The sequence below is a fragment of the Glossina fuscipes genome, unplaced genomic scaffold (assembly GCF_014805625.2).
Source record: "Glossina fuscipes isolate IAEA_lab_2018 unplaced genomic scaffold, Yale_Gfus_2 147, whole genome shotgun sequence".
NCBI classification, from domain to species: domain Eukaryota; kingdom Metazoa; phylum Arthropoda; class Insecta; order Diptera; family Glossinidae; genus Glossina; species Glossina fuscipes.
Genome location: NW_023998490.1, coordinates 3,489,475 through 3,512,496, shown reverse-complemented (window position 1 = coordinate 3,512,496; position 23,022 = coordinate 3,489,475). Strand labels below are relative to the sequence as shown.

At 34.6% G+C, this 23,022-nt stretch overlaps 3 protein-coding genes across 4 annotated transcripts; all 3 read right to left on the bottom strand.

Moving 5' to 3' along the window:
- Positions 1–3,591: 3,591 nt before the first annotated feature.
- On the bottom strand, positions 3,592–8,371 carry LOC119641237 (UDP-glycosyltransferase UGT4). Of its 2 annotated transcripts, XM_038039805.1 has the most exons (5): positions 7,999–8,371; positions 7,364–7,911; positions 6,278–6,542; positions 4,263–5,050; positions 3,592–4,176 (listed from the first exon to the last, which is right to left on the bottom strand). In XM_038039805.1, exons 2-5 carry the CDS (start codon positions 7,397–7,399, stop codon positions 3,613–3,615), a joined length of 1,653 nt encoding a protein of 550 aa, XP_037895733.1. In that variant the 5' UTR covers positions 7,400–7,911; positions 7,999–8,371; the 3' UTR covers positions 3,592–3,612. The 2 variants fall into 2 exon arrangements, with proteins under 2 accessions (XP_037895733.1, XP_037895732.1); XM_038039804.1 differs by having other exon boundaries at positions 7,364–8,371.
- Positions 8,372–10,607: 2,236 nt separating this feature from the next.
- Positions 10,608–12,364, bottom strand: LOC119641174 (peptidyl-prolyl cis-trans isomerase 5). Its single transcript, XM_038039692.1, has 3 exons — positions 12,018–12,364; positions 11,829–11,953; positions 10,608–11,044 (listed from the first exon to the last, which is right to left on the bottom strand). Exons 1-3 carry the CDS (start codon positions 12,108–12,110, stop codon positions 10,642–10,644), a joined length of 621 nt encoding a protein of 206 aa, XP_037895620.1. The 5' UTR covers positions 12,111–12,364; the 3' UTR covers positions 10,608–10,641.
- Positions 12,365–17,350: 4,986 nt separating this feature from the next.
- On the bottom strand, positions 17,351–19,679 carry LOC119641310 (ecotropic viral integration site 5 protein homolog). Its single transcript, XM_038039898.1, is given in 4 exon segments — positions 17,351–17,666; positions 18,729–18,812; positions 18,886–19,271; positions 19,332–19,679. Coding segments are annotated over 4 exon segments (1,134 nt in total).
- Between the last annotated feature and the right edge of the window lie 3,343 nt (positions 19,680–23,022).

Genomic DNA, 23,022 nt, shown 5'->3' with positions numbered 1-23,022 from the left:
TTTTTCGACCGCTTTGATTTGTCATTGAGAAATTCAAACTGACCTTTCATATTAATTTATATAATTTATATTTAAATATAAATAGCTTTATTTATATAATAGTTTTATTATATGCTTAAAATAGCTTTATTAATATATATAAAAGTATATATATATGTATACAAAAGAAATTGTTATTCTTTTTAATGGTTTTAACAGTTTCCTGATTGCTTCCGACCATTTTATTTTGTCAAGTTGGACTTTTAACCATTTAACAGAGCTGTCATTTTTAGACTATTTTTTAGAAGAAACTCTGTACTTTGCCTTTTAACAGGGAATTTAGCGAGGGCTTTGTTTAAAAATTATGGCGGTCTAATTTTAGGCTAACTTGTAAAAGTGAAGAAATTAAGAAATTTTATATGAAAACATAGATTTATTAATAAAAAATAAAAAAACATTAGATACTAAACATCCTAAATGTATATTCATTCGTACTCAATAATTTCCGTACACAAATTCTATATAATTGAGAAAATACAAATTCCATACAAAAGAGTTTTTGATTCGAACAATCACACTAAAAAAAACATTTAAGTTTTTATATATTTATTTATATATTATTATTATTATTATTATATTTATTTATATATTCAGTCGATGAGATTTCAGTTTTCGAATATCTGTAACGGGATCTTTTTGCAGCTGACGCTTCTTTTCTTCTATAATAAAATCCATCATTTCAGTTTGATAATCCCTCATTCGCTTCATGGCATCATTATAAAGAAATAAACATTAGTTACTAAATATCCCAAAGTTTTCCTTTGTTTTGCCGACGGCTTTTGCTAATTTTGTTAGATAATTTGGTCCGTTAGATAATTTCACAGAGTTGAATCTTAAGTTCGGCATTTAAGATTGGCGTTAACATTTAAGTTGTTAGTTGGGCACTCAACCATTTATAAGTGACTCTGTGCTTTGTTAGCTTGTTGCAAGAGCCTTTTTAGTTCATTGGAAATTTTGTCTCTTTTGCCACTTGATTGAATGCTCAAGTTGCCTCTATGTTCCTAGTTAATAGATTTATTTCCGAAAGTTTTTCCATTAACCAAAGCCGATAATTCGCCAGCTGTTTTCTTTTTCAAACACAATTTTCAAATTCAACTGGTACGAACAACAACAACGCTCAATACAACGCTCGAAACGAGCGTCATTTTAAATAAAAATGTCATCGGTACCAGAAAAGAGTAAGATTTATAATTTTCTTTATTAACTCTATTTAATAATAAATTTTTTTTTTTATAGCCAAAAAAAAAACCAGTGACGAGGGCTGCAGTTTTAACTCCACCTCACGTTTATCCATAAGAAGATCATACAGCATGGAAAGTTAAGCAAAAAATCGTTTTTAAAAACAGGCCCTAAGAGTCTGCAAGTGGGCAAAAAGTTCGTTGGTCACAGCTATGGCGGAAACTTCATTGCGTTCCCTCAAAAAGATTAAAGAACAATCTGAAACGCATAGGCAGCGAGTGAGAAATGAAAAAAAGAAAACTAAACAGGAACGCATTAAACAGGCGCGTGAAAATAAAGTCAGACCGAAACAAGGCTACAAAGTGGAGAAAGATGATCTAGCATCGTTAGTTAATAAATATAAGAAATTATCGGATAATCGAACCAGTGTAGACAATAATACGATTAAACAGGCGAAACGTATCAAGTGGTACACTGAGTGAAATGTATAGTTATTAATAAGAGATTTAGGAAACAACCTCATCTTGTCATCTTTCTGCAACTTTCTTTTTGTTCACCAGTCATGGTGTAGAGTATACCGAGTTTATGTGGACGGTCGTAACACCCAGAAGAACTTATGAGAGACCCACCTCAAATTGTACCAAGATTGAATACAACAAAATAAGACGGACACACGGACAAACACTCACTAGGGCCAGTTGCCCTTTAATAAATATTAAGACAGTCTAAATCTATTCAGAAAATAATTCTGAATCGCTTGGCATGACAAAAGTGATTCTTTCTCATTTTCATATCGTTCTTGCATATATCCAAACAAACTTGCTATACCCTTACAATATAGAAAGTAATTAAAACAAAAAAATATTGAAATGTTGTTGTTTTGTTTAGTTTTTTAATAATGAATAGTGGTTAGATACACAGATATTTTAATTTTAATTTATTATTTTAATGCAAGAAACAATTTAGTTAGTTTTTATCTACGGCCAATTTTTTTTGATCCGTATCGCATACTAATAAATTGCTTCTTAAACGGGTGCTTTCCGCGTTGAGCGAAATTAAATTTAACCGCCCCGGGCATCGTGGCCAAAAATAAATATACAACCAACCTTCAGCATTCTTAAATTGCGAAGGAAAATTTTGCGAGGTAATAAATGGAGTGCTAGTGGCCAAAGATACGAAGAATAACTTGCTGTACAAATCAAAATATCTAAATCCGGCGTGGCCAAAAGGCTTTGTAAACGAGGAGTTTGACATAGCGTACGACTTGTTTGATGCAGCAACGGGTAGATTTTAGTCATATCTTCATCTATAACTTTCGATCACATAAAAATATATCAGCGATCAGTTATCTAGGTATTCGTGTTGATTCAAAAATAATCATAATCGGATTACATTCTTTATGTTCATAATCGATCAAGGAATGTTTTTGCTCGAATTTAAGCCTCGTGCCTTAATTTTACGGTTATGGCGATTCCCCAAAAATGATAAGTCAGATTGATGTACGTTGATAGCAATAGGTATATTTCCAAAACCAGACTTGGCAGAAAAAATAGGTACGTAAAAGTCTTTGCAGCTAAATAAAAGTCACCAACAAATTTTGTACCTTTACATGCTTTGTAACAATTTTTTTGTCGCTCAAATATTGAAAAATGCCAAAATGACACAATAATTCTAGGTATTTTAGAAAAATTATTTTTTATACAAATTTGGAGGCACGAAATATTAAAACGTTCATTACTAACTTTGCTCATTATAAGGACGTTCATAGGCGGATTACGTCCAGTTTGTATGTGGGTATGCATATCAACTTTTATCTTTCTATCTTTTTTTTTTTTTTTTTTTTTTGGTATGTTGAACAGAGATGGACTAAGCCAATCTTAATCTTTGTGAACTTAAATTATAACAGCAGATGGTAATATAGCAAAAAAGAGAGCGAAGGAACGGATGCAGATACTTACAGATAGGTATAGCTAAAAATAGACCCAAAATCTTAAACTAATCAAGATACACTTTTGTGGACTTTAATAAAATTGCTTTACTTATTGCACCACTTGTATTAAAATTTTGCGGATAGCCAGGAGGATTTGAGATTGATGCATCTTCTACTGCTTCTTGTCTGTCCCATTCTAGTGTTCAAAACACAAATCGCAATTGTCGAGACACTTTGATAGTACATCAGCTTCTTGCACATTGCACATTGTTCAAATCAGATGATTTATTTTGAAAAGTCGTTTTATGAATAACTGTTTTAAGCAAAGTGGTGCTGTGTTTTTTAATGTTGGGCCGCAGTCCATTGTATTGTTTGTGCTTTTTTTTAAACATAACCTTTCAAAAAAATATTTCTTATTCTTCCACTTTTAGAGTAAGATATTAAATATATTAGCTGGATCAAATTTAGTTCAGTTTTGAAAATATTTTCCGAGTTTGATGTTTTTTCCATAATATTTTACCGGCATACCACACCACCAACGCTATCACGCTTATTATCACTATAGCCAAAACAAAGTAATATACGAACAAGTCTTGAAGATGCAATTCTTTTAAAGGTATAATAACCATTGGACTATGAAGTGGCGTTGCGCCATATTGTAATATATAATCTAACCAAAATATGGCGGTGGCCAAACCGCCTAAAGGACGATCGCGAAACATTTTTGATACGTTTCTAATATTAAGCACGAAATCTTCATTGCCAATAATTGTTTTTAAAGCCCATTGTAAAGACTCCGTTGTCATGTTCACGTAATCCAGACGTACACCAATTTTCAGTTTTTCCACCAACTCACTATTTTTAAACTCATTTTCAAATAACGGTAAGGCCAACATTGGAGTCATACGTAGAATGCCCTCTTGTAAGCCAAAAAGATCACCGCTCATGATGAAAAGTTTAACATGAGGATGGGCTAATATATCAGTTTGTGGCACCATATGCTGCAATAAAACGGTGTCCGGTAATCCCTAAATTGAATCCATAATATATAGGTTAGATTCGAAATGGATATAGAATAAAGCGTACATGTTTGTTTACAATTCTTAATACTTACATGTAAGCTTTCCACGTCATGACAAGTCCAAAGAATCCTTTCCGAACGCGCTTTGAATGCCTTAAGGAATGTTCGAAGCTGATCCTTTGGTATAGTAGAACATAAATGGTGATCACCCAAATGCATGTATATAACACCGGAACGTGACTCATCCAAAAAACGCTTTATATGCCAAGGTAACGCACGAGGGCTTCGTATTTGCATTCCTCCTACCGCTATCATATTAGTTAGCATAGGTCTTGGAGTAACCAAAGGTATGTAATTGTTCACCAATAGTAGAGCCAGGTTAGCATGTGGATTGGAAATTGAGGCCAACGTCGTATTTGCGCCATTTTTATTAAAATACTTTTTAATTAATTTTTCCTGTTTAGCGTAGTGTTTACGCCTCAGTGTCTCTCTTTTGCTGAAACATTGATATATATTTAATCTTTGCCAAAATCCGAAATTTTTATTCAAATGTTTCCATGGATAAGGGAGACATGCGGCTGGCACTGTACTATCTTGAATATCATCCATATAGTTGAGAAAGTCTGAGCTTATTATACCTATTGTGGGCACATCAAAAAAGGAACCAATTGCCATTAAAGATTCCGTGTAAAATAAATCCACTATTATGATATCATAGTTGAATTCATCTGCGGGAAGCTTTAGAAGTTTTTGAACCTGATAATTGGAAAAGAAATATTCCATCAAATTAAAACCCGCCGAAGCTAAAGATGTTTCCAATCTATTTGTAGTCACTCTACTAAGCTCCAAAACATTATCTTTAATACCAGATTGCTTTTGAACTACAATTAAAGAAAAATGAAGAAGTAATTCGTTAATTATTTTAAACGTATAAATTGAACTAGCACTGAGAACCGACCGCCATTTCCGATCAATGTATAAAAGCTTCGTTATTCTTATTTGTCGTCATCGCAAGCGTCGCTTACGTTTAGTCTGTTCAATACTTACTTACAAGACTTGAATGAACAATGTGTACTACGGCTGCTCATGCGGATGCAAGAACGTCTAGTAAACGCATAAAGACACTTTATAAGAAAGATGGAAGGCAAGAAAATTAAGTTTTTTAATAATTCGGTTTTTGGAAAGGCACATTTTTCAAGAGATATCTGCTATCCACCTTAATTTATTGATGGAAAAATTGATTGATTTTAAAAAATTTAAGGGGCGAAGCGCACACATTTCCAATGTGGATATGGATTAGAAATGTATATGAAACCCTTCTGTGCTAGTTATTAGGGTCTTTAGAAGTTCAACAATTGAAAGACTGCCAGAATGACTTGAAAAATTGTGTTTACACGGGTTTATATGGTATTTCTCGTGAGGGCTCTGAAAAAGTAATGGCAGTATTTAATATTTGGCGATTTTAAGCGTACAGAGTAGTGACACCGTAACTATTCGATTCATTTGGTATGTAATCATCAAACGATTTTAATAACTTCGCTACAAATTCTGCTTCCGTGGTATTAGAGATTTTACAGTAACCGCAATGATCATTTTGTGTTTAATCCAAACTCAACATAATAACTGATTTTATAGCCGTCTTTAGTTTACGATTGCTCCAGATTGTTCCCTGCTCGGCTGCTCTTGCGGTTCTCTATCGATGCTATCGACTCTCTTGAGTGCTATTTAGGTCAAATGGATGGTGAATATATTTTTACTCGTAGTGTTTGCCAAAAGTAGGGCACAAGACGAGCCCGCGGCAATAGTATTTTTCTCCCGTAGCGACTGAATCCAGTTTGACTGAAAAAGGCCCTACGGCGGTTGCAAAGATGATCACAAAGCAATCTAAAAATTGAATTAAAAATTTTAATCTATGTTAATTAACGTTTTCAATTTTGCTGACTTTGAAAACAGACACATGTGCGTGGCAAACTCTCCCTCCCAAAAATTAAAAATTTTTCTCTTTTTTACGGTGCGTAAGTGGCAAAAGTTTCACACGAAATCTCATAATTCTGACCTTTTACGGTGGCGCGGTGGTTCCAATAACAAAACAGTAAAGTTCTCTATACCTTCCTGCCAAAATTCGTATTCCGGTTCGATGATATATTCCTTAAGATTTTCTAATCTTTCATCCAAGCGATGACCAGTATAAAGAGTTATATTGTGGTCTCTGCTGGCTAATTCCAACATGAACGTCCGCATCAAAACAAAATGACTCTCACTACTGTGAGGAAATAAACCCAAAATTTTTGCACTACATGTCCAATGTATCCGAAAACAAAGAAATAACGCCATTATGGTGAAATGTGTTGGCAGGAACTGTGATAGAGCCATCTAAGAAATACAGATTACTCAAAGAATTTTATTGCTTTTTACTTAAAAACATGAATGTATATACGCAAAGATCGACCTAAAAGTTCAAGTTGCACTAGAAGCCGCTAGAGTTTACGTTTGCTTTGAAAAATTCTTCTCAGGGCTCTTTGCGGTTTATACATTTCTTGTGATTCTTATTATTAATTATTTTTAATATGAAATATATATAAAATATTATTATACTTTAATTAATTTTTTTAACTTTTCTTTGTTTAATAAAATATTTGTAAATTTTTTTTTCTTTTAATTTATGTGCTGTGTATGAGATACTACTTCGGTCTTATATTTTCACAATTCGCAAAACACTAACTATTTACATTATTTATATTTCACTTACTCTGGAGAATATCAGGAGTACTTTCAGTTTTATTGCCACTATGTTAGCATTCATTTATTCATTCATTAGAAATGAAAAACGTAAAAATATATAACACATACGTGATAGCATGAACATAAGCATAATAATTTGAGAGAATGAGAACAAGAACAATCGTCGTTTTAGCGTCGCAGAGATAACGATCATTGTAATAATGTTTATATCAGAACAGTACAGTTGAGAGTAAAACTTCTTAAATTTAAGAAAAATATGATTTTTTCATCTTACACAACACTCAGAGAATTTTCCCTGTTCGAGTAGTACGGTGACGTCGTAAAGAAGCGGGAAAAGAGAAAATGATAGGAAATCGGCCGTAGCCCAGTGGTTGTGCACGGTCGCTAAGTGTTACGCCGATACCGACCAAACACTCAGACTCGAACACAGACTTAGTATTCGCTATTCTTACCTTCTCGTATAACGGCTGTATCGTGCTGTAGAGCATCTAGTGGAGCACCTCGATCCACTGCAGAGTATCTAGTGGAGCACCTCGATCCACTGCAGAGTATTTAATGGTTCTCATTTAATTTCTTAGCCTATCCTATTGAATGAGAACATTTGCGCTATATTTTGAGTTTCCAGAACAAAATTTTGATATCGTGAGACCTTCAGCTTATCTTTTGGGTTGTTTTCTGGCTGATGCTCCGTTACTGCCAATGCTTAGTCGAACGCTATTCACTTCTTCGGAATTGAAATGCTGTGATGAAATTCTAACACACGTTTCCATGCTGAAAGTGTAGTCCGTCTTCATTATAACCACTGCTAATGTAGCCGATTCTCACAATCATGTCGCCAAACGAGTTTTTGAAGCGGCCAAGGTTGCTATATATGCTTTCGTATAGAACGGCAAAAGTAAAGAATTTTTTCGAAAATACTATTTAAACTATCGTCGTCTGATGAGAACCGTAAGTTTGCGAGGCCATCTGGCGTGCTTAACAAGTATTATATATATTATATCTTCGCTTGATGTCGTGCCATGGGGATTTATATAAAATATTGCGGTATATAAATTATTGCCGGATACTATTAATATTGCTTACTTACATTCTAAGCGAGTTTGAAGAAAAGGGCAGATAGCAACATAGATGTAGCTGGGTTAAACAAGTGCATCTTTGTGTAGTTTTGTTCGATTTCTGACTTGAGTTTCTCGGTGGCGGAACTATCATTTCGCATTCCTTCGATGATTGTTTGCATGAAATTGCAAAAAACTTGACAGTACCCCATGTGCTGCATATTAATCCTAAAACCGTTTCATTTTTACATTCGATCAACGTCGACAAAGGCCGAAAGCTTGGGAAAAATCCGCCTTGATCATATTGCAACACACCAATTATATCCTTAAAAAATCTACTGAACCAATTTACAATTGCGGGCAAAATCTCACTTTGTGAACGCGAAAAGCTTTCAGATGTTCGAACACTTGCTTTCGGACCGTCTAATCTTATGGACGTCTTCAAAGTACTTGGAAAATGTAATATCAGTAAAATACTTGATTATCAATACACACAATCTATACAAACAATAAGTAAGAAAATTGTATTCGATCGTGACCGAATCTTTTATACCCATCAGCGTTATTCTAAAAAAGACAAACGAATTAAAGGAACTATATATTCACGCTCTCCAATAGAGAACGGGCGCGGCAGAATTGTTCTATTCTCAAAATAAAACATTTTGTCACATGGGCGTGCGAATGTTGTAGGTGTGTCCTTTCAACAGTTATGGACACTTTCAAATTCTTTTGCGTACGGGAAAATATTTATCACAGATAGTACACAGTTGGTCAGAGAGACAGATGGATAGACGAACAGACAGACATGCTTATGTGCATGCCGGTTTTCAAGCTGGCCGAGAATTTATATGCTTTATGGGGCTTTCGAAGCTTCGGCGCGTTATATACGTATAGAAAAAAAGAAGTTTTGACACACTATAACATCGGATAGACTTGGTCAATTTGCTAGTGCTTATTCTATTTTTTAAGCCCTACAATTTATATCTTGGGTCTAAATAAACTATGACATTAATAAAATTTGTAATCAAGTTACACGTTGGATGACACTTAGTTGAAATAAATGAAACTACAAACATAGAAATATCTCTTTATTTGGCTAAACTTTCCTCAAGATTCATATTCGTCTACGCGGGTAGGACCTTTGAAAAAATGTTTCAAATAGAAATGACTTAACTCATTTTCCTTCCTTGACTGTTTATTGACTTGTTTTTAATGTAATTTTCATCTCAATAGTGGGTCGACCGGCGGGGGTAACTTTTTTCTACAAAGGGGCAGTTTTAATTTTCGTATCACAGAAGGATCAAAACAAAGCCAACTACGGCATTGTGCATCATTGTTTTCAAATCACTAATTTTATAGCCTAATGAACAAAATAAATACCTAAACACATTTCATAGCTGATAGCTGCACAGCAGAACCGGTCCTGTTGGCAGATACATCCGCCCGGCTCTCGATCAACTCACGGGCTGGATGCGACGGTCAGTTGCTCATGCCTGGTTTAGACAAATATATTAATATATTAATATAAGCAGAAACAAATCAAAATGCAGCAGTGGGACGCGGCTCATCATGAAATGTCGTACCCCAAGCAACCTAGAGTTATTCCTATAACTACTTTTCAAAAAAGAGACGTTATATGGGAAATAACCGAAATAGTGGTCCAATCCGAACTCTTTTCAACGGCCTTTGCGAATTGAACAAAATACATCGGTGCACCAAATTTCATCAAAATATCTCAAAAATTGCGAACTGTAGAATAAGCACGAGAAAGGAACGAATGACAACAAATAACGAAATAACGCGTGAATAGGAAGTAGTATCTCCGATTTGGAACCTTTTAAATAGCCTTTTAGCACATACGGACAGACGGACAGAAAAGCTTAGACCGATTCAGAATCGCTTTCGGTATTACAAAAAGGTGGGTCTGTCTCAAATCTTTCTGGGTGCAGCATACATCCCTACAAACTTAATATACCGTCGCATCAACAAACGGTGTAAGGTATAAAAGAAAAGAACGATAGGCAAAATCATGAAGATATATAGAGATATGTTGTCAGAAGCAGATAACATTTAGGCATAAGAAAAAAGGACCGTTTTTTGCGAACACAAATTCAATAGGTTCTTATACAGCCCGCTTACTGAACTTGATTGCATTCAATAAACAGGTTCCATTGTGCCATATGTGAAAAATGAATACATACTGAACAATTAACAAGTAGTTAACAAGTAGAATGTAGCGCATGTTTGTTGTTATCTCGTGGGTTATTGACATAACGTGCCGTGCTCAAAATGAAAGAATATATTTGTATTTACGGGTTTTTTCATTTTATTTATTTTTTTTTTTCGATTTATTGCTTTCTTTTCTTTGTTAATTCAATTATAAACGTGATCTACTTGGACTAAAAGATTTCTTTTGTTATTATATGTATTTTAATTATTTTTTTCTTGATTTCATTTCCCTAAGAAACTCGATCGTTCTTTGTTTTCCTCTAAATGGAAGCGTAAATGCCGTTTAACAATTTAATTTATTTAAAACTTTAACTTTCTATTTGTTGAACATTTTAATAATTGAATATTTAAAACCCATTTTATATTACTTTTTAGAAAAAATATGAAAAATAACCTAAAAAATGATTCGCTGTTGATTCTAATTTAATTTATAAAATCATTTGAATTTATTCTGTCGCATCGGCTTTGGCAACCGAGAAAGGCTCAGATACTAATAAAGCGCCACAATTCGTTATGACTACGTCTTTAGCGGGACGATCGCGGCCGTCTGTTTGTGTATTTTCAATTTTTCGCACCACATCCATGCCGGACAATATTTTACCAAATACCACATGACGTCCATCTAACCAGGACGTCTGCTTTGTAGTGATAAAGAATTGCGAACCGTTTGTATCTTTTCCAGCATTGGCCATGGACAACCATCCTGCGCCATAATGTTTCAATTTAAAATTTTCATCAGCAAAACGTTCGCCGTATATAGAACGACCTCCAGTGCCGTCACCTTTAGTGAAGTCACCCCCTTGTATCATAAAGTCCTTAATGACGCGATGGAATTTGCTGCCCAAATATCTAAAAAATAAGAAATTATAACTTTCCTGTTGAGAGGATAACGCAAAAAGCTTTGTGCTTAATAGTTTGAACGATTTTCTTTCTATTTATTTGTATTTTCCATGCATCCAATTATTATCGTGTTCACACTACCTGTATACATATTGATTTCGCTTAAGGGGAATTCATGTAAGGTCAAAGAGTTCTTTTGCTATATATGTATATGCAAATGAAATGAGAAGTTTAGTGGGTGCGTCCGCAAACTCTCCAAAAGGATTTTATTTATTTGCACTTGTCCCAAATTTTGCCCCGAATTTGGATTTCTAGCTTGTACGTTATTGATGAAAATATTTCAACACTCTTTCTTTATTCCACGCCCATTTCAAGTTACTTTAACAATTGTAGCCTGCTCTTAGGAATAAATTTTAGAGGTGAAGAAATGGTACTTAGTATTAATTTCATAGTTCTGGTAACTTTATTGCACCGTAAGATGCAATTTTGCCCTTTATGAAAAATCGTGGAGTTTGCACCATGTGGTCTTGAAAAACAAAAGCCGATACTCCTTATTGTATTTGGCGATAGAAACATGAAATCCTTCTTCAATTATTAAAAATACTTTTAAAATATCCAAACCGCACACAGATTATATATGTTTATACACATTATTGTCTTATACTAATTTGGACAAAAATCAACTAAGTGACATAAATGCTTTAATCGCTTCATTAGAAAAAAAAATCACTCAACGTCATAACCTTAATTTTTTTTTATTTTACCGAACTTTTAATATATTAATAATACTTACCCTTCACCCTTAGGTTTTGATGCCAGTTGCTTGAAATTTTCAACTGTTTTTGGCACTGTTTTACCAAATAAACCGATTTCAATCCGTCCAGTCGGTTCTCCATCTATTGTAATATCAAAGAAAACCTGAACATGAAAACAATAAAAATATTTCATTCTTTAGATAAATATGAAAACTTTAGAAAATTACCTTATCTGTCACTTTAGGTCCTTTGTTCTCATCTCCTTCGGCTTTACCAAGGCCAAGCCAGGCCATCAAATACAAGCATGTTAACAGCTTCATTATTTTGATACAAACTACTTTTCAATTTTTTTCACTAAAATCACATCCACAGCTTCGTGGTATTCTGCGTACGAGCGGACCAGCAAGGAAGTGTTTATATGTTGCTATGTTATCAATTGTTCTTATTTCTACCTATGACTTTGCTATTAATAAATAAGGAGCACACATGTTAGAATAGCTCAGCTATAAATTGTAGATATTTTCTTAGGGCACACGTAATTGTTCTCAAGCACTTCCGCACGTTTTGATTGGTTTTTTTAACAGCTCTGTCAAAAGACAAATATTTAAGATTACGCTCTAAAAATTTTTGAATTACGATATTTGAAGTGATGTGATTCATTTTTAAATATCAGTGCTAAAATACGATATAACAATAATCGTCGATGTTTGTGCACGTATGTATATGTTACTTATAGGAATAAGCGTTTGGTCACACATTATGTATGTATGGTATTGTTATTATTAAGCCTGGACTAAAAGTCATATACATGCAATAAAGTCGACGAAAAAAGTCACGTATATTTAACAAATTCAGGTTCGATAAGGTTTGAATGCCCAATCAAGTCGCCGGATACGAATACTTGTATCAAACACATCATTTTAATTCATAACAATTTAGGATTCCTACGTACACAAGGAATATACAATTTAATTCACAATATAAATATTGAAGAATTCACAATATAGACGAGCAAGATAATATTAAACGTCGATACGAAAATACCAAACAATTAAAATTAAAATCGATTAATTGACAAAAGGCTTCTTCCAAACTTTAAAATACGTCCATTGTCGTCAGTATACTTCAGTTTTATATTAGGCTTAGCATTGCCCTTCTGCCGAAAATGTACTTAGTACAACTTAAACAATTTAGAAATTTTCAAAATGCTTTTTTTGGCATAACAAGGACAATAGTACGGTCTGAGCTCGGCATTAGGACCCTTGCAAATAAATGTGCCGCAATAAATAAGTAAAACTGAATTTTTATGCTAGCATTTTTTCTCTAACTGTTACCTTTTGGTTTTTAGCCCGTATTATGTGTTGATGTTAATCACGAATTGTGCTTTCTTTATTAGGCATACAAGCTTTAACCCTAAAACTACCAAGGGGGGTCAAAATGGCTTGTTTGACGTTTTTTATAATTATAACTCATTTCAGATGCATTTTGTTTCAGAAAATTTTGCACGACTTTTTCTAAGATATACAAATAATTAATTTTGTTAAATTGTTATATTTTTTTTTTATAATTTTGTTGTAAATTTGTATGCAGTATACCTACTTATATACCGAGATGAGTCATTTTCAAAAACTTATAAAATAAATAATTTAGAAGAAAATAGTTCCGATACAGAGTATGATGAAAGTGTTCTGGTTGAAAGTACAAATGAATAACTTCCAACAGACAATGAATGTCCAAGCGAGTCATCCGATACTGATAATGAAGATGGAGTAATTCGGCGTTTGCGTAGAAAAAGTAGAAATGCATGCAATGGACCAAGATTCAGATTTATCTGTTCACGGCACTATGTGGAAAAAACTACAAGAAGGTTCAACACCAGGAAGAATACCAGTACACAACATTTTCAAAGAAATGCCAGGTCCAACGATATACGCGAAACAACATATTATGAAAGGTAGTGTAAGAACAGCATTTTCTGTGATACTTTGCAATAGTGTTATGAGACTTATTAGTTTGGGGAGAAAGAAATCCATTATTTTTTCGGTAGATGGCTGCACTGATAGATTTCTCGTAAAGTATCGATCAAACAATTTCATATTTATGCTCGTTGGAAAGGTGACATTTCGCAGTAAAAAAAATTCTTTTGCTGTTTTTTGTTTGGTGCATTCAGTTGTGAGTTACAGCGTGTTAAAAATGGAAGTGAACAAAGAGAAAATTCGGTACATTTTATAGTTTTTTTTTGACAAAGGCGAAAATGCAAGCCAGGCGGCTAAAATTGTGAATGGTGTTTATGGTTCCGATACTGTAACAGCCAATTATGTGCAATTTTGGTTTCGTAGATTCCGTTCAGGAATTTTTGATGTTAAAGATGCACCTCGCACAGGTAGGCCGGTCGTCGAAAATGTCGATAAAATCGGAGAAATGATCGAAGTTGACCGGCATGTTAGCAGTCGTAACATCGCCCAGGAGCTAAAAATCGACCATAAAACAGTTTTAAACCATTTACACAAAGCTGGATTCAAAAAGAAGCTCGATGTTTGGGTGCCACACCAATTAACAGAAAAAAACATGATGGATCGAATTTCCGTCTGCGAAGCCTTGGCCAAACGGAATGAGATAGACCCATTTCTTAAACGGATGGTGACTGGAGATGAGAAATGGATCACATACGATAACCCTGTGCGAAAACGATCGTGGTCAAAGAGCGGTGAAGCACCTCAAACGGCCAGGAAGGTTTTGCTACGCATTTGGTGGGACTGGAAGGGGATTATTTATTATAAGTTGCTTCCATATGGCCAAACGCTAAATTCTGATCTCTACTGCCAACAACTGGACCGTTTGAAGATAGCGATTAACCAGAAACGGCCAGAATTGGCCAACAGGAGAGGTGTCGTGTTCCACCAGGACAACGCTAGGCCACACACATCTACAGTGACTCGCCAGAAACTTCGGGAGCTTGGTTGGGAAGTGTTAATGCATCCGCATACAGTCCGGACTTGGCACCAAGCGATTATCATCTTTTTCTTGCATTGCAAAATTTCTTTAATGATAAAAAATTGGAATATAGGGAGGATTGTGAAAATCGACTACTAGAGTTTTTTGCAAATAGAGACCAGGACTTCTATTAGAGAGGCATTTTGAAATTACCTTTAAAATGGCAATAAATCATACAACAAAACGGTGCATATTTGACCCAAATCGGACAATCCGAAGCATGTTAAATAAAGTCGTGAAGTTCATATAAAAATAATGGATTTCTTTTTCCCCAAACTAATATAAAAACTTGCATGGAAGCAGAAGCTCGTCGAATTCTGAATAACATTGATTGAACGGAATTAAATTCGTTTATAGCAATTTCATATGCTCGTGGTGCACACGAAGCAAAAACCTTAAAACTTTCATATTTATGGTCCGAAAAATAGGATGCCAAACTTTTTTCTGAGACAATAAGCTGAAATAAATTTATCGAAATTCTTCGGCTAATTCGGTTCGATGAAAAATATGAAAGAAGTCAAAGATTGCAAACATATAAATTTGCATTAGTTTCAGAGGTATGGAATAAATTCATTGAAAACAGTCAAATGTGTTATAAACCAGATGCTACCATTACAGTTGATGAGCAATTATTCCCGACCAAAGCCAGATGTAGATTTACGGAGTGCATGCCAAACAAGCCGAATAAGTTTGGCATAAAATTGTGGTTGGCGTCGGATGTAAAAGGTAAATATGTTGTAAATGCATTTCCCTACCTAGAAAAAGCCGAAATGAGACTATCCGTGAATTTGTTGTCCTAAAACTTATAGATCCATGCATTGATTGCGGAAGAACAGTTACAACAGACAATTTTTTTACAAGTTTGTCATTAATAAATAAAAAAACTTCCTTAGTCGGCACCATTAGACAAAAAAAGAGAGAACTACCTAAACTTGCAAAATCAAAAAAGATGCTCAGTTCAAAACATAAGTCAGTAAAAATTGAAAAGGATGGCAAACGTTTACCTGGAACAGTTACATTTTATAACAATACCAAATTTGGCGTATATGTTACGGATCAAATGACACGGAAATATACTGTGAAAGCTGGATCCCGAAGGCAGGCATTACAAGTGTTTTAGAATATCCTAGACCTTGCGGAATAAATGCCTGGACATTATATAAGGAAACAATAGGAGAAAATATTTCAACAAAAGACTTTTTATTCCAGTTATCCGAAGAACTTGCAATTGACTACAAATAACTAACCGGTCGATCTACAGTTCCAGCAGAAGAGATATCATCGTCTAAATCGTCACGGAGCCAGACGCATATTTCGATGAAACGTAAATTAATAATAAAACGAACAATATTTGTGGTACATGCCATAAACGAGTCTGTGGTAAATGTTCTGCTAAAATAACTGTAACTTGCAAGCAATGGCTTTGATTTTATAAATTTTTGCTATTCTGTTATTATTATTATTATTATTCTATTATTCAGACTATATTCAATTTTTGTCCATAAAAATAAAAATACATAAAAATTAAACATTGCTAGTCTTTTGTTGTAAATGTCTTGATAATTCAAGAGACAAATTATTTTGATCGTCGGTAGTTCTAGTGTTAATAATAGAACATCTTATTCTTGTATTATGGACATATATCAAATGTAATGTACTCAGCTCGCCGAATTGCAAGCTTGAAGATAAAAAATAATGGCGCAAAAATAAAAAGATAATTAAAAACGAACAAAATTGTCTTTAAACGAATTTATACGCTTTACGCCTGCAACTCAACCTACTCTATATACTCCATATCTTTAGTTTCGCATGCGTTAACTTGATTCGAACGTGGACGTTTAAGTGTTCTATCGTTTGGAGAGAGGCCGCAAACCCTACTGAATCAAACGGAACATTTCGATAGAGCAAAATTAGTCAATCTTTTGAACTACTCACAAGATAAAACAAAAATTGCTGAACTTTTAGATTTTATACGAGTCATTATAGCGGAGGAATGTTGTACGAATTCAGATAATGGTATCTTTGAGAATCTTTTGCTAATATTTAGCGAAGGAAAAACCAAGGTTTGTAAATAATTCTAAATTACGTATCCAATTTTACTATTCTATTCTATTATTGCTTTTCAGGTTAAAAATTCAATAGAATTGGCGCGTTTACAGGGTGTATTTCTGCTTTACATTATAATTGATAATCCGGAAAATAAGAATTCGATATTGGATATACAAACCATGGAAATGCTTCCTGATAAAAAAATTAATATAAAATCGTATTTAGATGATTTCCCATATCCTTATTATGCGATCGTAAGAGATCTTAATCAATTGCCTTTAGTTTTAAGTGAAGCAATGCGTCAATGGTTTGAATTGGTTAATCAATTCAATTGAAATTGAATAAAATAAGATTTTAAAGGATTTATATTAAACTACAATACTGTTTGTTTTTCTTTCTTTCTTTCTTTCTTTCTTTCTTTCTTTCTTTCTTTTCCTTATCATAGAATAATAGAATACGGTTATACACAAAACCGTGATATTGCACTCAACTTACATCATTTTGGAATTTAATGGTATTATAAAAGTTCTACTTGTAAATCGAAGGGATAGTTTTTGGAATTTAAGCTTTGTCTAAAAAGCTGTTTATGCTGCCAAGCAACGTCACCTTTACCTCCCGATAATTTGGCACAAATCTCAAAACGGGTACAGTTTTCGATATCCGTGACCGCAATTTCGTCACAAGGATGTATTAGGAGTTCTACGTTACCTTCTCCAAATGTTTTCATCTCAAAGCGTAGAGTGTATGTTTTCACTTTAAATTTGGAAGTTCCAAAATCAAATTTCCACAAGATTTCCGTACTCTGACTGTCTTCTTGATGAGCCCGATAAGCACTTATTGAGCACTTATAAGCAATTAAGTTACAACTTCAATTTCTGTTAAGAGTACCGCAACAAAAACACTTAAAAAGGAAATTTTTTATATTGTATCATCATCATTTTTTATATGTATATCAATAATATAATCTTTCTATTTAATTCACTTCTAACCAAGAAAGTTGATTGGGTCTTACAATGATAAAATCAAAAAGCAATTATACCGGAAAGTTGCATATCAAATAAAATTAATACTAGGACAATTAATTAATAACACACTACAAAAAGGAATTTAAATAAAGAGAGAGATGCGGTTCATGAATAGCAAATGCAATACTCAATAAGCAATTTTAATCTCAAAGTTCAGCTAGTTGTCCCCAATTACTTAGCGGCAGATTTACTTTACACACAATAAGTGACTCGCGGAAACAATAATAAACATACATTTGATTTAATAATATCATCAGTATTACAACCCTTTTTACTTTTTTTTTTTTAGAAAGATGTCGTAATTCTGTTAGTTGTTTCAAGGTTAGGTGATGACATTCGGTCGTTTAGTATTTCAACTGACCCCTATTTATTGCATAAACTTCGACGAGAAATTACTCAATTGTGTTCATATTCTTTAAGTGCACTTGCATCAATTTATGGTCATTATAATTTCTCCAATGGATTTGAAAAAAGAGTATGTCTATAAACTTCATTGTTTTGTTGTCACATTGACATCATATGAGAAGAGCGTAGTGCGAAGAAAATATTGCAACTACTCATGATGCAAGGGGATGGCTTGTTGGATATTTCATGAATTCTAGTAAATCTGGTAAACTCCTATAGGTATTGTGTGGTGGATTAAATTGCAATAAATATTGAAAAATGTGATCGTTCATGTCATGTTCATAATATTGGCAAAATTTACGTTTAATATACATTCATTAACAACAAAAATCTATATATGCAAAAATTTTATAAAATAAACTGCCAGTTTTTATAAGTTCTTTAATACTTTTTATAATAGTGTTTGCACATGAGATTTTTTGGCTTACTTATAAATGCAGAATTCTATATAAAACTTTGACATACTTTTTTGTTATAAACTCAGCCGTAGCACATTCTGAAGTTTCGTAAGAAACATTAGATTGTACTTCAATTGCATTTTGTTCTTGTCTGCAATTGTAATCAAAAAAATAGGTTTCAATTAATTTAATAAATTTTGAAGGAAGCTGCCATTAGTACTTACCTTAATATCACATCATTAATAACCTGTTTTTCGGTACCCGTATATTCCGAACGTCGTCGCCCTATTTTCTTTTCAATATCGGCTTCAATAAATTCTTCCAATGGTTTCGTGGGGAATTTATTTACTTTGGCAGGAGGTGGTACATCAAGTTTTAAATCTTTCAGCTTCTTCATTACTCGCTCCAAAGCTTCAACAACCTAATCGTCGTTGTAACCAAAATTCTTGTGCAATTTAACTTGCAAATATTCAATAATAGAATCCATGTCTATCAGGCGTAACAGTTCATTTTTGTGCAAGTACAATATTGTTATTGCCATAGCCGTAATGACCCGATCACCTTCCAGCAGAAAAATGTCCCATACACGTAAACTTAAGCTGAAGGGTATCTAAATACAATAAATTTAACACTATTCACATGTTCACAAATACATGTTTCTAGGCCATACCCTTTCCAAAAACACTACAAAAAACCATTTAATTGAATACAATATAGCGTCGACGTTGTGCTTTATAAAATGCTGATGTAATTTACGCATGATTTTTGACATTATATGGTCGTGATGTTCCAAAAATCGTGTCAATTTTGGAAATCCTTCTATAAATAAGCCATGCATTGCATTATCCACTATTAAGATATTTAAGGCACAAAATGCCTCTTCTTCTTGCATATAGAAAAGAAGAACGGCTCCAACGCAAGCCATAAGAATGGTAAACATTTTGAATTGTAACCATTTATTGGCACCTACAGCAAATTTAACATTATCGGAAAGCACAAAGAATTGTACAATAAACATTGAGTTGTTTTATTAAATGTTTTAATAAAATTGAATATGATTTAAAGTAAACGGTACGAAAAACAACATCTGCAGTTCATTTTCCTACTTTTTTCTTTCTTCCGTATTCTTTGATCAAGCAACAGTTCAATGAGCTAACATTACATCGTACCGTTTACATTTTGCTAATACTCCTTGACAAAATCTATATGCTCTCATCTACGTTGAACTCGGGCTGTTCATGCCGAAGATATTCAATAACGTATCGAGACATTTGACTGCCAAGCAATGAGGTCGCTTACATCATTGGACAATTGATCTTTACTTCTACCAATATTCCATATTATTGATCGCACACTACAAAGCCATCGGTCTGAACGACACTACAACAAAGTAAGTAATGGCTAAAGGTTTCGTTCACTAAGCTTGACATAATGCGATAGTTTACTACTCTTTTATTTTTATCTCTTGATCTTGGTTGGCGAGCAAAAGGCAGCATTGCCAGGGCAACCCGGAAATCGTTTTCGCCCAGCACAGCCTCCATCTAAGTCTTATACAGATTTCAATTAGATGTATGTAGTAATATCTGGTAGCCTTTGCAAAAGGCATATTGAAGCCCTTTGTCTTGGCATACATATCTTTTGAATCAGTCTTCTAAAGCGTCTTAAACAAAACGAAAACAAACAAAAAAAGGATTAGGCATTTTCTAAAGGGATTTGCTTTCCTTTTTTCGCAAACATGAAATGTCTGCGATTTTATGCGACTATGTTTCTATAACTAACTTCCACCAATTATGCCTCAAAACGCTCGCGATCTTTGCGAGCATATTACGCCTAATCTTAGAGCCAATAAAGTGTACGCATTTGAAAGGCGATTACCGCACCGGGCGTCTCATAAATATGAAGAAAATTATACGGTACATAGCCTCGCAGCTTCGCAAAGATGAAATGTGGTTAAGGCGTACTAAACCCGCCCAACGTAATTATAAGATTACTATCGCCATGGATGATTCCAAATCAACAGCTTGAAAATATTGACATTAGAAGCCATACTCGTTGTCGCACGCGATTAGTTTATGGAACGTGTCATTCAAAGCTATACAAGCACCAGCGTCGAATGCTGAGGATATCGAAAATGTATTAAAATCCGAGGAGACTACCATATTCTTCAGGATACCCCAGAACACCTTTCATTGGTCCATTGGCAGCCTCCTTAATTTTTTCTTTAATTGTGCAGCATTGGCTCCGTTTTGTTTACGTACTGCAGAAGAGCAGAATTTCTTAGCTAACCAAATTCACCGGTGTTATTAACGACAAGCGTGACAAACGCTCATAATATAACCTGATCGGTAAATCATGCTCGACTTTCATTTTGGCGCAACTGCTTTTATAAATTTCATACAAACATATGCTGGCCGGATTATCTTCCGCTGAACACATTTCATCCCTCCCGGCTTAATAAAGCCAAAATCTCGAGTAAGCTGCTCTTTCATCAGCTGAAAAATAGGATCTTGGAAAGTCACTTGAACTCGTCTTGCTATAGGCTCGGAAGATGCTGAATCCGATGTTCGCGAAGCCGCAGAACCTGGTATGTTTTCAATACCAATGCCGAATGTGGAACCCAGCTTTTTGACAAAATGTCTAGCATGCGGGGTAATTGTTGCTTCACTAACTATAGTTCAGTGTCAAAAGCAATGGCGTAACATTTCATAAGGCCTTGGCGCAGCCGTCATAGAACTTTCTCGGTCCAACTGTCTGCCAACTCTGTCGCGCGGTATAGTCGTCTATATTTTGTTTCGGCAATTAATATTTTAATCTTTTGTTGAATTTCGTGGCTATTTTGCCTTATAGTGTGTGAATTTATAATATACTTTGAGAAGAAAGTGAGTAAATTCAAAGTAAAAGAAATATTTTTTCTGTACGCTTTGATTCATTGGATTTTTGCAAACAAAAATTTTGAGCTCTGATGTAAATCTCTCTTTTTTTTTTGTTTTCTCTCTTTTTCTCTGGTTATTTTTTCGGTGTTTGTAGTTTATTTTGCTATTGATCTCTCGTTACAGTGTCAACGTAACAGAGAAGTTTTGCACAAATTGGTTGATAAATTTTTATGTTGAGAATTTTTTTTTTTTTTTGCGGTTTTTCTGTCTGTTCTTTATAGTCCACAACTGTCTTTTTGACTGGACATGGAGTGTTTATACACACCTTGTCGGGCGAAAACGGGCCCGGAATCTGATCGATTCGTTTCTTGTTGGCCCTGCAAGCGCTTTGGTCACGCAAAGTGCGCCGGTATTCTCGGCCGTGCTGCTGACGCAGTCGGTGACCCGTCTAAAGGCTTAAGATGGTCATGTCCTGACTGTAGGCAGCGGGACATTGACTTTTAGAAACTTTTCACGGAGGCGCGTAATGGTTTCTCGGAATTGAGTAGAAATCTCGGCTCCTTGTGGGAAAAGTTTGAGCTAATTAGGTCTAGGTTTGATGTGTGTCGTTTTATTGGGCACTCATCTTCTACTCGTAGCGTAGCGTGTAGGACGTCACCTCTGGGTTTCTCCAAATCTGGTTCGTTGGTACAAGTTACCGTTCCCTCTAACTCTAAAATGTACAGTAATGTTTCCGATATTGCTGAGTCGGTTGGTAGCAAAACAGTTACAAACAAACCGGCAAGTCCGTCGGTTTTAAGCTACGCCGAAGTGGCAATGGTATCTCCGCCCTGAGCCGCAACTCATTCTAACCAAGCGCCATCGCCTAAAAGTAATGAAGTGAAAAATAAATCATCCTCTCCCCCTGGCTGTTCGCGTGTGAATGCTGGTCACCAGGCTGGGCAAGTTTCACAAGCTGCCGGTACAAGGGCGATAACCCCATCTATATTCTCCCCAACTCTAAACTCTCCTATCGTGAACCCCCTCCTGTTCCAAGTGATGACATTTGCTTGACGGCAGTTCCTCCCAGAAAAGCTATATTTGTGTCAAGACTGGCACCTGAAACCTCGGTGGATAACATAAAAAGTTATCTGGCGGCGAAAGTCCCATCAGTCAACTTGAAGCGCGTTAGCATCTTCAAAATGGCTCCTTCTCAATCTCGGGCAATCTCCTCTTTTAAAATATTAGTTCCGACTGAAAACAATGATATGTTGTTAAACAAACCACTACGGCCAGTAGGATCCTTAATTAAGGAATTTATTCCTCGAGATCGTCCCCGTAATACCAAAGCAATAGTCTTGTCGCCTTCAAAAAGCTAAATGTTTCTTCAGGCCCATTATCTCTCATTTATCAAAATGTTATCTCATATATATCATAATCTCTCATTATCAAATGTTCAAAAATTCGTTCTACTTTTCTAAATTCAGTGAACACAGAGTTCTTCTGTTT

Coding starts and splice junctions, on each gene's coding strand:
- LOC119641237 (XM_038039804.1), bottom strand. CDS start 7,399: ATGCTCTACAGCACGATACAGCCGTTATACGAGAAG. Junction 5,051..6,277: donor ATACGAATTTTGGCAGGAAG/GTATAGAGAACT, acceptor CTTTAATTGTAG/TTCAAAAGCAATCTGGTATT. Junction 4,177..4,262: donor ATGACGTGGAAAGCTTACAT/GTAAGTATTAAG, acceptor GATTCAATTTAG/GGATTACCGGACACCGTTTT.
- LOC119641174 (XM_038039692.1), bottom strand. CDS start 12,110: ATGAAGCTGTTAACATGCTTGTATTTGATGGCCTGGCTTGGCCTTGGT. Junction 11,954..12,017: donor GACCTAAAGTGACAGATAAG/GTAATTTTCTAA, acceptor TTTCATGTTCAG/GTTTTCTTTGATATTACAAT. Junction 11,045..11,828: donor TCAAAACCTAAGGGTGAAGG/GTAAGTATTATT, acceptor CTTATTTTTTAG/ATATTTGGGCAGCAAATTCC.